We start from the raw sequence: 15,121 nt of genomic DNA, 5'->3' as shown, positions 1-15,121 counted from the left end.
TAGATTCAGGGCCCACAACTTAAACGATTTCAAGTATTTAGTTGTTTATTTGTACATAATTTGGGCTTCCAGCTCATAAACCCCACGAAAACAGGATTTCAAAAAATTTGAATATTACATGAAATCACACAGTAATTACACAGTGATACCATGGTCACTGAACCAGGTTTTGGTTATTTTGGCAGTGTGGACAGGTGCAAATCCTGCTGGAAAATGAAGTCAGCATCTCCATAAAGCTTGTCTGCTGAAGGAAGCATGAAGCGCTCTGAAAATGTCCTGGTAGACGGCTGCGTTGAGTGGACAGCACAGTGGACCAACACCAGCCGATGACCAACACAGACTGTGGAAACTTCACACTGGACTTCAAGCATCTTGGATTGTGTGCCTCTCCATTCTTCCTCCAGACTCTGGGACCTTGGTCTCATCAGAAAAGAGGACTTTGGTCCACTGTGCTTTATTAAATCCAGAGTCAACGCAGCCGTCTACCAGGACATTTTCAGAGCGCTTCATGCTTCCTTCATTTTCCAGCAGGATTTGCACCTGTCCACACTGCCAAAATAACCAAAACCTGGTTCAATGACCATGGTATCACTGTGTAATTACTGTGTGATTTCATGTAATATTAAAATGTTTTGAAATCCTGTTTTCGTGGGTTTTATGAGCTGGAAGCCCAAATTATGTACAAATAAACAACTAAATACTTGAAATCGTTTAAGTTGTGGGCCCTGAATCTATAATCTATGGAAGTTTAACGTTTTGAATGGAATTATGGAAATAAATAAACTTTTCCATGATATTCAAATTTTTTGGAAAGGGTCTGTATATATACATATAGAAATGTAAATGTTGCTTGTCTATGGAACAGTGCTATAGTTTTGTATTTGTGGTTTTCTGTGTTGTTGCTAGGGCATTGCATGGTGATTACTGGCCCAAATAGCAATGTTGTCCTCAACAAGCCGCAGGATTTGAGGTATTACTATTTATGTCCATAGCACAAATGATGCAGAATGAGTTGTGTGTCAAAGTTTAATACCTTACAATAGGAGTTTGTTCAAATCACTAAGCCAAAGTATGGTAATAGTGATGCATGTCTTAGCAAAAATTAACTTAAATGCCTACGTTTTTTTATTGAGCATTACATTTGTACAGGTTCTCCCTTTTGTTTTAATTTTTCACGTGTATAACAAAAATCATTTTAAAATGATTTAAATGAGCTCTTTATGTTAGGAATTGCTGGTTGTCATAAAAGCTATATGCTAGGAAATTAGTTAATTAGTTAGCAATTCTGTTGAACCTCACATGGCGGATATCCAGAGAGCAGAAAACAAAGCAGGGAACGACGAGTCTGTGGCCCCCAGCGTGGCAAGTGTCATATTCTGGCGCACATGAGGCTGATTTCAGATGACAAGATGGGAACAGCCCTTCATTTGAGGCACAGTAAGACACGGGGAGATTAAATAAAACTGTGCACTCTTCTAGAAAACTTTATTGCTTCCAGATGGATACAAGCTTCCTCTCAGCAGCGCTCCGGCAAAGGCGAGACGCAGGGGGCCCGACATCATGTCATCATGCAACTAATGTATGGACAAAAAGAATCAATTCTACACCGGGAGTGATTTGAGCTGCTAGACTTTGTTACAGTGAGATTTCAATATGCATGATGTCTGATGCATATGCATTGGTTTTATTAGTGGTGCTTGAAGCATCACCTTTAGCATTGCTCATACTTAAGATTAGTGATTTGAACAAAACCCTAAACTGTAAACTTCATGTGATTCAAACATGAATGAAACCTGCAGCCAGTTGAGGAGGAGTGTGTTGTTACTTTTCTAAGTGATTAGACTAACAATTGTTGCAATGTAGACAATAAAATAGCCAAAAAATCTCACATTGAAGGAGGTACCCAAGCCTAGATACTCTTGCCAGTAGGCATTTAAAACTCTGTAAAAATTACAACGAGATTTTCTGGAGTAAAAATGTACTTAAGAAACAACACTGCATAAAATATTAAGACTTGTTTTCATAGACTATACAACACCCTATTATCAACATTTTTACAGGTATAAGCACCACTCCTTCCTTCAGAAAATGTGAATCTAGTTGTGTCTCCATATACTAAATATCCATGAATGTCTTTTAAATCGGTCTGGCAGAGAATCTCTTTGCCTCATCTACTCCCTACTCATTGTTGATGCGTGCAGCGCTCTCGCATATGAAACTAATACCGTGGTTTGAAAGGGGACCAACTACGGAAAGCCCGTGCCAGGTCAGCAAGCCACTTTTTGCCCCCATGTTGTGTGGGGCCATGTGGTTCCCAGCATGGCGTCCGAGAGCATATTTTCCACCTGTGCCTGTGGAAGCCTGTGTGCCCAGACCCACACACCAAAACCCAATATTTACATTTTTATATTGCCGTTTTCAAGCCCCCAGGATGCAAACAAAGGAGGCAGCGTCTGTTTGTTCCCTGTGTGCAATTAGACTGTGACACTGTATATCCCTATTGCAATACAGAGGGGTCACACACTTGAACTTTGACTGTGTTCGATACACAAGCCAGCTGATTGGCGTGCACGAGACAATCTGCTTGCTAAAACTGCCATATTACTGTATAATTTTTGGTTTTGATCAGCCCACAATATAGTCTGTGCATGCAGATTTCCATCATTGCACACATCTCTTGCTCCTTGCAAGACTGTTAATTAAATGTAATATATTTTGGCAAATGTATGCATTCAGCTACTAATAAGAGTATAGAACTCGCCACTAGAACTTTTGATGGTTTCGTATTATTTTTTGTTTAGTTGTTTTTGTTTTGTCAGTGGGATCCAGAGTTGTTTGTTGTTATTTAAATTCAATATATTTTGGCTAATTTATGCATTCAGCTACCAATAAGAATGTAGTACTCACCACTTCACTGTTTAAATCAATTCCATCTATTTTTCCGTCAAGGTCAGTGCAGAAAAAGTCTGTTGGTTTATATATTTATAAATATTTTCTTTTAGCTATGTTTTGCAAAAGGATGAAAGTCGTACAAGTTTGGAACAACATAAGTGTGAGTAAATGAAGACAGATTTTTCGTTTTTGGGTGAACATCCTTTTATTTAAAAAAAAAAAACATCCTTGTTATATTTGTCCTGGTGAAAACACTGCAGATTAATTCAGGCGTACGACAAGAGGCATTTCATGCAATGCAAAACTGTTCTTATGCTCATTCTTATGCCGTCGTACAGTTTTGGAAGTACGTGCGGCTCTCTATGGCTCTGTAACCAGAGGCTCCTACTCCGAGTCTCAGGTGTTAGTAGAAGAGCTGAGCATGTCTCAGCATAATGACTCATTATTGATGCTAATGATGTTCTGCTCATTATTTTTAAACAGGCTTTAGAAATAAACAATTATCGTCACCTACTTTTCATTATGCTCCAAGCCAAAATAATTTGAGGATATGAAGGAGGGGGAAATGTGATTTGTAAGACTGGATAGCTTAAATAAGTACATAACTTCATTAATGTGGCTAAATTACTAAATTAACATTACGTATTGTTGTATCTAGTGTTGCAGAACATGTTTTTGCTTGTTGTTTGATGCTTATCGAAGAGCATACAGTTTTATAGCAGGGATGTGACACTGCTGAACGATCTTGTCTCTGCACTGCAGTTTTCCATGCGGAGGACAGGGAATGTGTCTTGACTAAAAAATGTCCCCCTTCTGTCCCTCGGTACTGTGAAATGGGATCAGATAACCTCAGCGGTGCAATTAGCCTCAGAAATCTGAGGCTGAGCCAGTCAGTCCAGTTCCAGAGAGCTACACTGGGGCAGATGCTCCATGCTGACCGCAATGGTCAACCAAAGTCCTCAGAGTTCTGGGAAAAACAGGTCATTTTCAAAGATCTAATAGTACCGCGCTTGTGTATGGTAAACCATCCAGCGTTTGCTTGCATGACATGCTCGTTCAGTTCGGCGCTCATATAAATGGCTAAAGTGATCGATGAAACAAAAGCTGAGAACTAAAGTCAATATGTTAGGATATAATCTGAAATAAAATCATTTTAAAATGCATGCAGAAGAAGAATGGCTTTTTGTATCTCTCATCTAATGTATTACTCCCTCAGAGTCAGAGATAAGTGAGCATGCATTCAGGATAAGTAATTAGGTTCTCTCCATCATAGAAAAGAAAATCCCTACAATGGTCATATCTGATTATGGACTTAAAAATAGCAGTTTAAACCAGTCCTGTTCTCTCTTTTTTTTGTACGATTGCTCAGAGGTTGTTCTTCATAGCTCAGAACTTTTAATTGAGTTCTGTTATCTTTCAAGTAAATTTGACTTTTGTACGATGGCCGAAAGAGTTCAATGCGCTGCAACATAAGAAAACACATGCAAATAGATAAAACACTTTTTTATCAATTTGACAACACGTGCTGCAAATCAAACGCAACCAAATACAGAAACGCACTGCAAATACTCACACCACAACCAAATACAGAAACGCACTGCAAATACTCACACCACAACCAAATACAGAAACACACTGCAAATACTCACACCACAACCAAATACAGAAACACACTGCAAATACTCACAACACAACCAATACTCACAACAAGTTGAGCTCTCTTGGCCACCGTACTTTTGTGTCAGATATTTCTCCTAAAATTGTTTAGTAGCAATAAAAACAGACACAAAAGTAACAACTGTTGAGACGTACTGTAGCTCAGATAACTTGGTCTAAATAGAATCAGATAAATATTTGAGTTCATTTTAATCTCAGATTTTGATCTCTTCTGAAACTCTGACGTGAGATCATAAGGGTCTTTTTCCAATACAGAAATCTGAGAAGCAGAATACTCAGTGTAAACTCATTGTTGTCTGGGATGAACAAATTAGATATTAAAGAGACATTTTTGTTTTTGTAACTTGAATGTGCAAAGGCTTCCGGTGTCATTTGCTTACAGTTATTTTAGCTGCACAAAAACAGCTTAATATCGCAAACTGGTACTTGCAATCATACTATTTTAATTAATTATCATAATCATAAACAAACTGGTTTATAATGCAAATAGTTTTACTGCACATTGTCATTCTTAGTTATTTCCCTATAGCAACTAATGAATGGGAAGTCTTGCACATTCAAAGAAAATAGCTTACTTCGGTGTTGCAAAATAAGGTGGATAGATTCATCTCCTGAAATATGATATAGCAGTAAAGTTCAGTGCAAACATTTTAGACGCTTTTCAGCAACATGCAGCATTTACTTAAACTGGTTGCCTTCTGTATCCAGTTTTATGATTAAAAAAATAAAAAAATAAAAGCATACATTTGCAATCTCTGCCCCATGAGCTTTGTTCGTATACGTTTACAGAGCCAGAGGTAAAAGCAGCACACACATGGCATGAACCCACCAGAGTGATCTAAATGAACTGCGTGGACTGGAGGCGTGAACTGCCCTGGCACCCAGATCAAATCACGGTGTTTGTATTCAACAGACAAACTGAAGTAAAGCCAAGGCCAATGCTAAGCAAATTCAGGGTTCAAAAAGTCAAACCCAGATCCCTTTGGCAAACAATCCCAGTCTCCCGTGCTCTTCTGTGGTTGCGGCTGAATATGAGGCCAATTCAGCGGGCTCTGCTTTCATTTGTAAAACGTGAGCTAACTGGCATGTTCACTCTGGATAGGCAGCGGGCTGTAGGTGATGCCTCGTGAGCGGTATTTTTAAAACATACGGTAGAAATAGTGCTGACCTCTAAAAAAAGAAACTCTATATATTATTTACAGTTTGTCCTGTTGTCAGCCCTGGCTGGTCTTAAAGGGATAGTTCATACAAAAATTAAACTTCTGTTATCATTTACTCATTTCGCTCCAAACCCATATGATTTTGTTCCAACAAATTACAAAGAAGTGTCACAAAAGTACTTAAGGACAAACCTAATGATGCCATATTTGAATGAAATTTACAATGAAGGGCAAGATTTTCAGTGAATAATGTCTAAATTTCAGTTCTTCATCAAACAAAGCTTTCATATGGCTTCAAAATACTTGGACTAGCCTATAGCACATGAGTAATATGGACTACTTTTATATCTTTCTTCTGCACTCTTTAAAAGAAAGGTTCCATTTTTTTTTTTTTTGCACTGGTGCCAGCATAGAAGAACCATTTTGGGTTCCTTAAAGAACCTTTCAGTGATCAGTTCACTGAAGAACCATGTTTTTCTTAGTGTGAACATTATAATAATCTTTTTTCCCTATAAAGAACATTTTGTGTAATTGAAAGTTTCCATGGATGTGAAAGGTTCTTCATGGGACCATCAATGCCAATAAAGAACCTTTATTTTTGGTGCTTTCTTTATCATTTTGAAGCTTGATAGCTCCGGTCCTCATTCACTTTGATTACATGGAAAAGTCAGGATATTCTCCAAAAATCCATTTTGTGTTCCAAAGAAGAAGAAAAAAATTGTGAGTAAATAACGAATAGCCTATATTTAGCCTACACTAACAGTCAACATTTTTTTAAAGAAGTATCTTCTGCTCACCAAAGCTGCATTTATTTGATCAACAATACAGTGAAACAGTAATATTTTGAAATATTGTTACAATTTAAAAGAACTTTTATCTATTTTGATATACTTTAAAATTCATTCCTGTGGCGCAAAGCTGAATTTTCAGCATCATTACTCCAGTCTTCAGTGTCACATGATCCTCCAGAAATCATTCTGATATTCTGATTTGCTGCACGAGAAACATTTCTAATATTTTCTCATTTCTAATATTTTGGTGAAAACTGTCTATATCACAATTGTTTTTGTTTTGTAGGTCTAAAGCATATGACAACAACACAAATAAAATGCATAATCACAAATTAAGCAACGAGTAAACAGAGGTATCAAATCATCACTGAAATCCAACACACAGTGTTGTCATAGAAACAAGCACTGAAATGCCACATTGCAATCAAGTAATTTGATATTGTGTTTGTCTAGTTGGGTAATGTCCTCCCAATCTCTCTCAGTTGTCTGTATTGAGGGATCAGGGGCAATATTCTGATCTGTTATCCCTCGGCAGAAAAAAAGCACATGAGCGTCAAATAGAGAACCCCAGTATATCGAGATCTCACTGTCATTTTTTGGCATTTTCAAGGGAACATTTGGTAAAGGCCATAGGGGGTTATTAGATGAATGCTTTCTGTGTAATGAGAGCTCTGGCTTAATAACATTAGCTTGGATCACAGATGAAAAGTACTGTCTATAAAGCTTACGCTGACTGAAAGGCTCTCTTGCACTCGGCAGCGCTCACGCTTTAAAGTGCCTGTACAAAACAACAGTCAAAGACAGGAAGTACATGCCTCAGCTTCAAACTGCTGGGCGTGTTTCAAAATTGTTTCATTTTTGTTTCCTGATCTCCGCTCTCTCGCAGCAAATTCAGAGGGCTTTTTTTTTTAATGAATGCCTCAATGATGACAGCAAACGAAAATTCACACATCAAGTAAAAAATTATATGATCAATAAGTTATGACAACATATCTTTTTACATTGCTTTAACTCATCAAAATAAGTTACTTAACAACTTTAAATAACAACTTTTTTTATAAGTTACAAGATTCAACTAATTTTTTAAGTCGGTTTAATGTAATTTAAGTTGAAATGACTTAATCGTTCAAGTTGATTGTACTTACAGTAAAAAAATGTAAGGCAGCAACTTACAGTGTATATGGATATGCGCAAATATTTACTTAAAATGTCTAGATTAAATGTTGGATTCCTTAAATATTACCCAAAGAGAAAAACTACACATGCAGGCCTATAGGGTTTCAGTGATATCCGATATGAAAATCAAATCCTCCTAAAAAGTCATATGTTATCTTCTTAGAGTAATGATGCAGATGGTAGTTTTGAGTATCATTTACTTGGACATTTGCTAACTGTCCACAAGACTGACAGATGCCCTACTTTAGGTGGTCACAACAGTCAGCCGGAGTCCATTACCAACACAGCTGTTACACATGAGTTTCTGGCAGAACTGACATTACCCCCTTTTTCCCCCCTTTATTTGGATTGCTATATTGTTGTAGCCCTATTTGCTTGTGTAATTATTACAGTAGGGTACAACGGAGCTAAAGGCCCGCCCACAATATGCTTATTTTTGGTTCTGATGTTTACAACAATTAAAAATATATTATTTTATTGAACACTGATGGAGCAGCACAATATTTGTGAAAAGCTTAGTTTTATTAAAAAAGCATTTAAAATGGCTTTTTATAATTATAATTTGTTACATTTATAAAGCGCTTTTCTGGGTACTCAAAGCGCTTTACATATGGAAGTGGGAATCTCCTCAATCACCACCAATGGCATCCACCTGGATGATGCGACGGCAGCCATACTGCGCCAGAACATCCACCACACACCAGCTTATTGGTGGAGAGGAGACAGAGTCTATTTTAGCTATAGTGAACTTTTTTAATGTTGCAACAAGGGCACTTTTTACCTCAAATACTATCCCTTGACTTATAGAGAGTTATTGAAAAACTATGGATTTAATCGCCTCGAACAAAACTGGAAATCATAAACAATGAACTCAAACAATAGAGCATGGTACTAGCAATGCCAATTATGAATGCATTATCTGATAAAATGTAGGCCTAAGTCATTTTGGATAGAAGTGTATGCCAAATGCATAAAACATATATGTCTTTTATCTCAAATTATATGAGATGATTTCAGTGATTTTCAGAAGCTAGCCTATATCTGCAACATTTATTTGGATCAGGATGACCTAAAAGACAAACTTTTGTCATTAAAGAAATGGCCTCGTGGATGAGGTCACTTTGTTGTGCATGCAGTAACAAATGTGTGTTTGGTGGAAGAATCCATATATTTCTGAAAATGCAACTTTCTTGATGTGTGAGTCTAGAGCTCATGTTGTAATTGTGCATCATGTGTTTGTATTGATGTACAAGAAAGAAACATATAAATAACCAAAATTTGATTATGATGATGATGATTTGATTATTCTAAAACTCTAAATTCTAGAATGATTCAGGCAACACTTTATTTTAAGGTGTCTGGTGATGTTGTTACATGTTACATGTTCTTACTACAGTATTAGTAAAAGTAACAGTAAATGATGCATAATTACAAGTAAATTACCTTAAACCAAACCCTAACCCTAACTGTAACTCTAGTAAGTAAGCTACATGTAACGTTAGTTAATTAAAATGACTAAGTTAATCACTCTTACGTGTGTGTAAGTAGGCCTACAATGTAACTACGTCACCTTAAAATAAAGTGCAACCATGATTCATTCTTAAACGTTCATAAAACCAAGTTTATACAGTCTTTACTTATGTTTACTTACGAGGCGTAGTCGTGTCTATAAACACGATAAATAATAAACTGTTTGCTAATATGACTTTGAGTTCGAGACACACAGGAAGTAAACATGAGTAGCGTTCAATCACCATGGAAACGGGGGCAAACACAGCTCAGCGCTGCTCACCTGTAGGGGTCTCGGGCTGAATGGGCGTCCATGTTACCCGCGTTGCTGTGAGAACCACGTCGTGGCTCTTTTTCCCGATTTGGAAGATTCCTCTCACAATCGGTTCGTCCGGTCTATATTTCGTTTCTTTTCGCCCCTTAACGTCGTCGTCGGTGCATAACTGAGGGGCCGAGACGGAGCGTTTCTCGCTTTGCTGCTCTTTTCGCTTTTTCTTTTTTATCTTGACTCGCTTTCCCGTCCCGCGAGGAGGAGACGCCGGTTGCGTCTCGCGCAACTCTTCCTGACTCTCCGACCACGCGTTGAGGACATTTATCGATTTACACGGGGATTCAAACATAATGTGAATGTGTGCGGGGCAAACTCGCCTTTGTGTACTAATTTACCGGTTCGGCGCGCTCCCGGTCGCTAGGCTCCTGAGGAAGTTCCTCATCTCCATTCACCTCTAGAGCGCGCGCTCCCGCCCACCGGACTTTCTTAGCCGAGCACGCGCTCTGCCCTCACTCACATGTGGTCTATTATTACTATTTCAAAAAATCATTCGAAAATGTGTAACTTAGTAGCCTAGTATAAAATACTATGACAAGCCGTTTCAGCATTTATTAGTGTTAGTAACAAGTATGTCATGTCTAATGATTAGTTAGGCTAGACAATGAAAAAGATAATAATCCCTATTGGAGAGGCTAAATGTTAAAAATAAGTTAATTAAATTATACTAATTAGTAGTACCTCTAGTAAAAAGAGTTAGAATGCATGATATGCCTACTATAAATGAATAGCTGATATTTGAACATTTCCCTAAATAGCTAATTAAATGGCAAAAAGTTTTTATTGCATTATTTATTAGCGATTTTGAAATGTAGCCTACTGCACATGGATATTAGTTTTAGAAAATAAATAAATGACGGCTTGCAATAGAAAAGTGAACAATGATCTTTTCATTTTGTCAGACATTGGTGGCCCTCAGATGTAGCTTAAACTTAAAATGTCAACACATATAAGCTGCCTCAGACATGCACACCTGAATTTCTTTCCATATATTTCATGATAGAGGCCTGGTTTATTTGGTGTGCTAAAACATGAGCCATCATAGGCCTACTAAGTGAACGGGTGTGGAAAAGTATTCCTCGGGCAGCACCTTGGACAGTTCCTGGAGGTTGCCAAAGCTTCTGAGTCCCAGTGGACGTTTCTCCTTCTATGCCAGCTGATTTTTTTTTTTTTTTTTTTATGTTTTGTCTATATATTCAACAGTCTCAATGTTAAAGTCGTATGAACTAAAAATATATATATATTATGGACGATGTTAGACAGTCGTGATTTCTCATATTGCTCTATCTAGCCTCCTAAAATCTTTCATCCCGCGCAAGTGTGACTTCTTTACAGGAATTTACAAGAATTTAGATTTTATATTATATTTACAATATTTTAGATTTTATTTTATATTGTTTTCTTTTACTTTAATCCTAAATTGTAATTTTGTATATTTATCTTCGTACCCTATATGCTCGTCCAAAATGTGTTGGGGGTAGGCTATTTCAATAACTCCTTTCATTATAATCTATATTTTGCGTGAGAGACAACTTGGACTTCGCTTAATAACGGACAAAGGCTTTCTGCTCTTCAAATAAAACACAAATATCCAATGTATTTTAAGAAGATTTTGTTTGCAAGAAAGGCACGAACAGTTGTGGATTATAGACGACTCGAGGACAAATTCATTTACTCTGATGTATGATGTGATTTTTTTTCTGATTCTAGAGGTATTTAGAGATACAGTGTGTATTTAGAAGTTCCAAATATGTTAGACGAAACCCTCTTCTATACAAAAGTGGATATCTGCGCAAACTCTCCGCTGACTCTATGCTTTTTAAACGGGATGTCATTCATTCGATTCGTGTAATAATGAGATCTTATTTTGAGGAGACTTTCTGGTTTCAAATAAACCTGGGTAATGTCTCCGTGCTGATTTAATATTTATTTTGGCTGTAGTACGCATTCAGGTAAGAAACATTCTTATTGCGCACTAAAGGACCAAATCGATAGAGCATCTTAGGATTATGTTAAAACTACCGACAGCGAATATCCTGTGTTTAATAATATTCAAGCGCATAAATTCACATGACCTTGAGTTTCCATATTAATAGTCAGTTTCAGAAGTCTAAGTTACAGATTCATCACACGAACTCTTTGATACTGTAGCCTAAATGTATTATGTTTCTTCCTGAATAATTAGATTAGAACAAATATGTGTGTTCATAAAATAAAAATCATAGTATATAAAGGTAAATCGTTATTCTAGAGGGGTGGGCGTGGTGCATGTATTTTACATAAATGATTATACTAATGTTAAATTCCAAACCATCTGTTTTATTTCTTAAACCTTCATCATGAACTGATACACACATACAACAGTCTCAAGAATCACTTTTAAATCAACCTCTCTCTCTCTCTTTTTTTTTTTTTTTTCTTTTTTTCTGGTTGCACCTTCGTTGTTTGTTCTTTCGTCACAGCCAATACAAATTCAGTCGAAAATACACGAATAGTTTGAGCAGACTAATTCAGTCCATTATTTATTTTCCATCTTAGAAAGACAGGCCTTTCGATCAGCTTTTACACAGGGTGAGTTTAAAAGGTGATAGTCAAGCTTTTATGTACAACACTGAGACTCTTAACACCGAATTTTTTTTTTCTTTTCCCATCACTCAAGCAATTCGAAATTCCACAAAGGATCACTGATTGAACATAACATTAGACGGGATTCAGAGGATGGGATTTGTGCAACTCTGCATGATTTTACAGTAATTCATTGCTAAGGCAACATTACAGATTTTGAAGCACTTGCCTGCTGGTTATTACTGGAATGAGTACTGTTTTATATAAACACAGGAGATAAATCAGTTTTATAAAACATTAACATGGGGGTTGCATGGAATGATGCTAGGATTTGACTTTATAAAAATTAACAATTCTATACAAAATCACAACAAAATAATTCAGTATGGGATAGATAAGTAGTAAAATGTAATAGGTTGAAAAATATATCAATCTCTATTCATTTCTATAATTGGCCCAGTATTGGATTAAAAATTGCATAGTTTCCAAATTATTGCTTGTGATTTTGTAGCATGGATAATTAACACATTCTGAAGAAGGTCACTCCTGTTCCCACCTGTGTGTGACCGCAACGTAGAAGCGCTATAGAATACAATACATAAGGTGAACGAGAATAAACGAATTCTCTTTTCTCCTAAAGGCAGTAACAACAATAAATACGTACATAAGATTAAGCATATAATGTTGTTGCTCTTTTTGCATCAGCCATAACAGAATACCGTAACGAGCAGTCTCACAAATGTCCATTAGAATCACGACTCGTGAAATATCGCGTTCAGTTGGGCGTTCATGACCCGCTCGTGATGAGAGTGCCCGTCGTACGACATAATGTTCTCCATCGGTATATCACAGCGCTGCGTAGAGCCCGCGTAAAGAGACGCGTGTGTCTGCGCGCCGGCCAAGCCCGCCGCCTGATAGTGCATGGTAAAGGCGTAGTTCTTCTCGAATTCCGAAGAAGCCTCGTGTTTGAAGGAAAAGTTCCCATTGACGCTCAAAGGTGGGCTTAGAGGCCCGTCAAACGAGGGGCTGGTGCAGTCTGTGAGCGCGGTGTCAAAGAACGGCTCCAGCGCGCTCCCGTACGAGTGCGGCTTGACGTGAAAGATGTGAGAGCTGTCCATTGTACCGTACGGAGGGCTGGGAAGACCGGGCGTCTGGTAGGAGTAGGGAAGAGTGGAAAAGGAAGCACTTGCTGTTTGCATATGAGGGGGCATCTCCTGGCTCTGCTCGGGCAGAAAAGTTCTGGGGTTCAGTTGGAGGCATCCTGCGACCAAATTGGTCGTCGGCTGGGACAAGCCCTTGCACAAGGCCTGCACAAAAGACATCAAATCAGGGCTTTTGCCAGACCTCAGGATTTCCGAAAGAGCCCAAATGTAGTTTTTGGCCAGACGGAGCGTTTCGATCTTGGAGAGCTTCTGCGTTTTGGAGTAGCACGGCACAACTTTGCGCAGGCTCTCGAGCGCATCGTTGAGACCGTGCATGCGGTTCCTCTCCCGGGCGTTCGCCTTCATGCGCCTCATTTTGAACCTTTGCACACGTGCCTTTGTCATTTTCTTCTTCTTGGGTCCTCGTCTTTTCGGCTTGGTGTCATCGCCGTCTTCTTCCTCCTCCTCTTCTTCCTCGTCATCCTCATCTTCGAGTCGGTTGAGTTCCACATCGTCGTCGTCCTCCTCCATGTCCTTGTGCATGGGCTCGTCGGTCTTGTTCACGTCTCGCTCGTCTTGGGAGCTGCTGTGACACTTGTCGGTCCAGTTTGTGCTGGTTTGAGACTCCAGCATCATGCTTTCCTCAGTGTAAGACTTCGTCATGTTGGAACTCTGAAAATGGTACATAAAGCCTTTAAATATAAATTTCTCCGTATCGTCTTTCATAAGAGAGTCATGCAACACTTAAAGTATGACATGCACATCACCTGTGGATGAATCATAGCTGCTTATTTATGCAGCTTTATTATGTAACACCATCAGTGTTTCCTAATCAGATAGAGCCCTTGCTGTTGTACATTTTGAAATAAAGAATGGATTAATTTTAAAAGGATTGTGCTTCCTACAGTATGATGCAAAATGAAGAAAAACATATTTAAAAACTGCAAGAAATATAAGTATTTTTATTATATGGGTATTAAGAAAAAATCTCTGAATCATTGAAGAACCTTAATTTTTTAAGAGAGTAAATTAGTTTGAATGTATATTCTCATAAGTAAACTGGTATTGCCTTCCTGCTTAACGCGACTGAACAAGATATATCCTAACTTGGTTATTGCACCGTATCAGATAGAAGTTTATAAATGTAGAATGTATTCTATTAGTCTTTGTGTATGATTGCACATTATGTTACAGCATAATTGTTTCCTTATATTTAAATGTTTGCTAAATTTTCCTCAACAGTAATGCAATTCAAAGTGGTTGAAAAAGTGCAATAAACCTATCAGTGCAGGTTGGCACTTCTTCACCAATTTAACAAATATATTTTCATTTATAGATGCATCAGCTAACACAATAAATGCCCTTCGTAATTAAATTTCCGTTCAACTAAGTTCAACGTGGACAGTCATCTTCATTATAAGAATGATCTGAATGATTTCGAGCTAATAGTCTAAACAGTTCAACACAAATGAGTGAAATACAGACAGTATTAATGAAGACAGTAACATCACATACCTAGGATTTGTTGAATGTCTTGTTATGATAGTTTCATGCCCCTCGTGGTGTGGGAAGTCCTGCGGATTGAAGCCTAATGTGTCTGCGCCGATGTGATGCTCTGGTTATATAGCGGTGCTGCTGATGCTGGAGGATGCGAGTGGATGTCTGTCTGTGCCGCTGCCTCTACAGTCCCACCCTGAGCCCGTGATTGACATCTGGCCCCGCCCCTTCCCCCGGCACGCGCCATATGGCCGACTACGTCAGGAAAACGGCCTCAAGCGTCACGTGATCTCTTCCATTTGTATTCGCCAGAGCTCCGTATTCCGTCCCTTTGTGGCCGAAAGAAAGTGGCCATCTGTCGCCAGTTAGAGACTCCGTGGACCT

The 15,121-nt window shown here is 38.2% G+C and overlaps 2 protein-coding genes across 2 annotated transcripts in view; both read right to left on the bottom strand.

Annotated features, from left to right (window-relative positions):
- The window catches only part of cerkl (CERK like autophagy regulator), a 60,069-nt gene extending 50,115 nt beyond the window's left edge, over window positions 1-9,954 (bottom strand). The window contains exon 1 of the mRNA XM_084421985.1: window positions 9,489-9,954. Within this exon, the coding sequence (XP_084278111.1) occupies window positions 9,489-9,825 (337 nt within the window). The 5' untranslated portion in view covers window positions 9,826-9,954. The remainder of the gene's footprint in view (window positions 1-9,488) is intronic.
- Window positions 9,955-11,831: 1,877 nt separating this feature from the next.
- On the bottom strand, window positions 11,832-15,121 carry neurod1 (neuronal differentiation 1). Its single transcript, XM_084421702.1, has 2 exons — window positions 14,756-15,121; window positions 11,832-13,912 (listed from the first exon to the last, which is right to left on the bottom strand). Exon 2 carries the CDS (start codon window positions 13,901-13,903, stop codon window positions 12,851-12,853), a length of 1,053 nt encoding a protein of 350 aa, XP_084277828.1. The 5' UTR covers window positions 13,904-13,912; window positions 14,756-15,121; the 3' UTR covers window positions 11,832-12,850.

The sequence above is a fragment of the Rutilus rutilus genome (assembly GCF_951802725.1).
Source record: "Rutilus rutilus genome assembly, chromosome: 10".
Lineage (NCBI taxonomy): Eukaryota > Metazoa > Chordata > Actinopteri > Cypriniformes > Leuciscidae > Rutilus > Rutilus rutilus.
The sequence above is the reverse complement of the archived record's forward strand: the minus strand, read 5'-3'. Positions and strand labels throughout refer to the sequence as shown.

Coding starts and splice junctions, on each gene's coding strand:
- neurod1 (XM_084421702.1), bottom strand. CDS start 13,903: ATGACGAAGTCTTACACTGAGGAAAGCATGATGCTGGAGTCTCAAACC.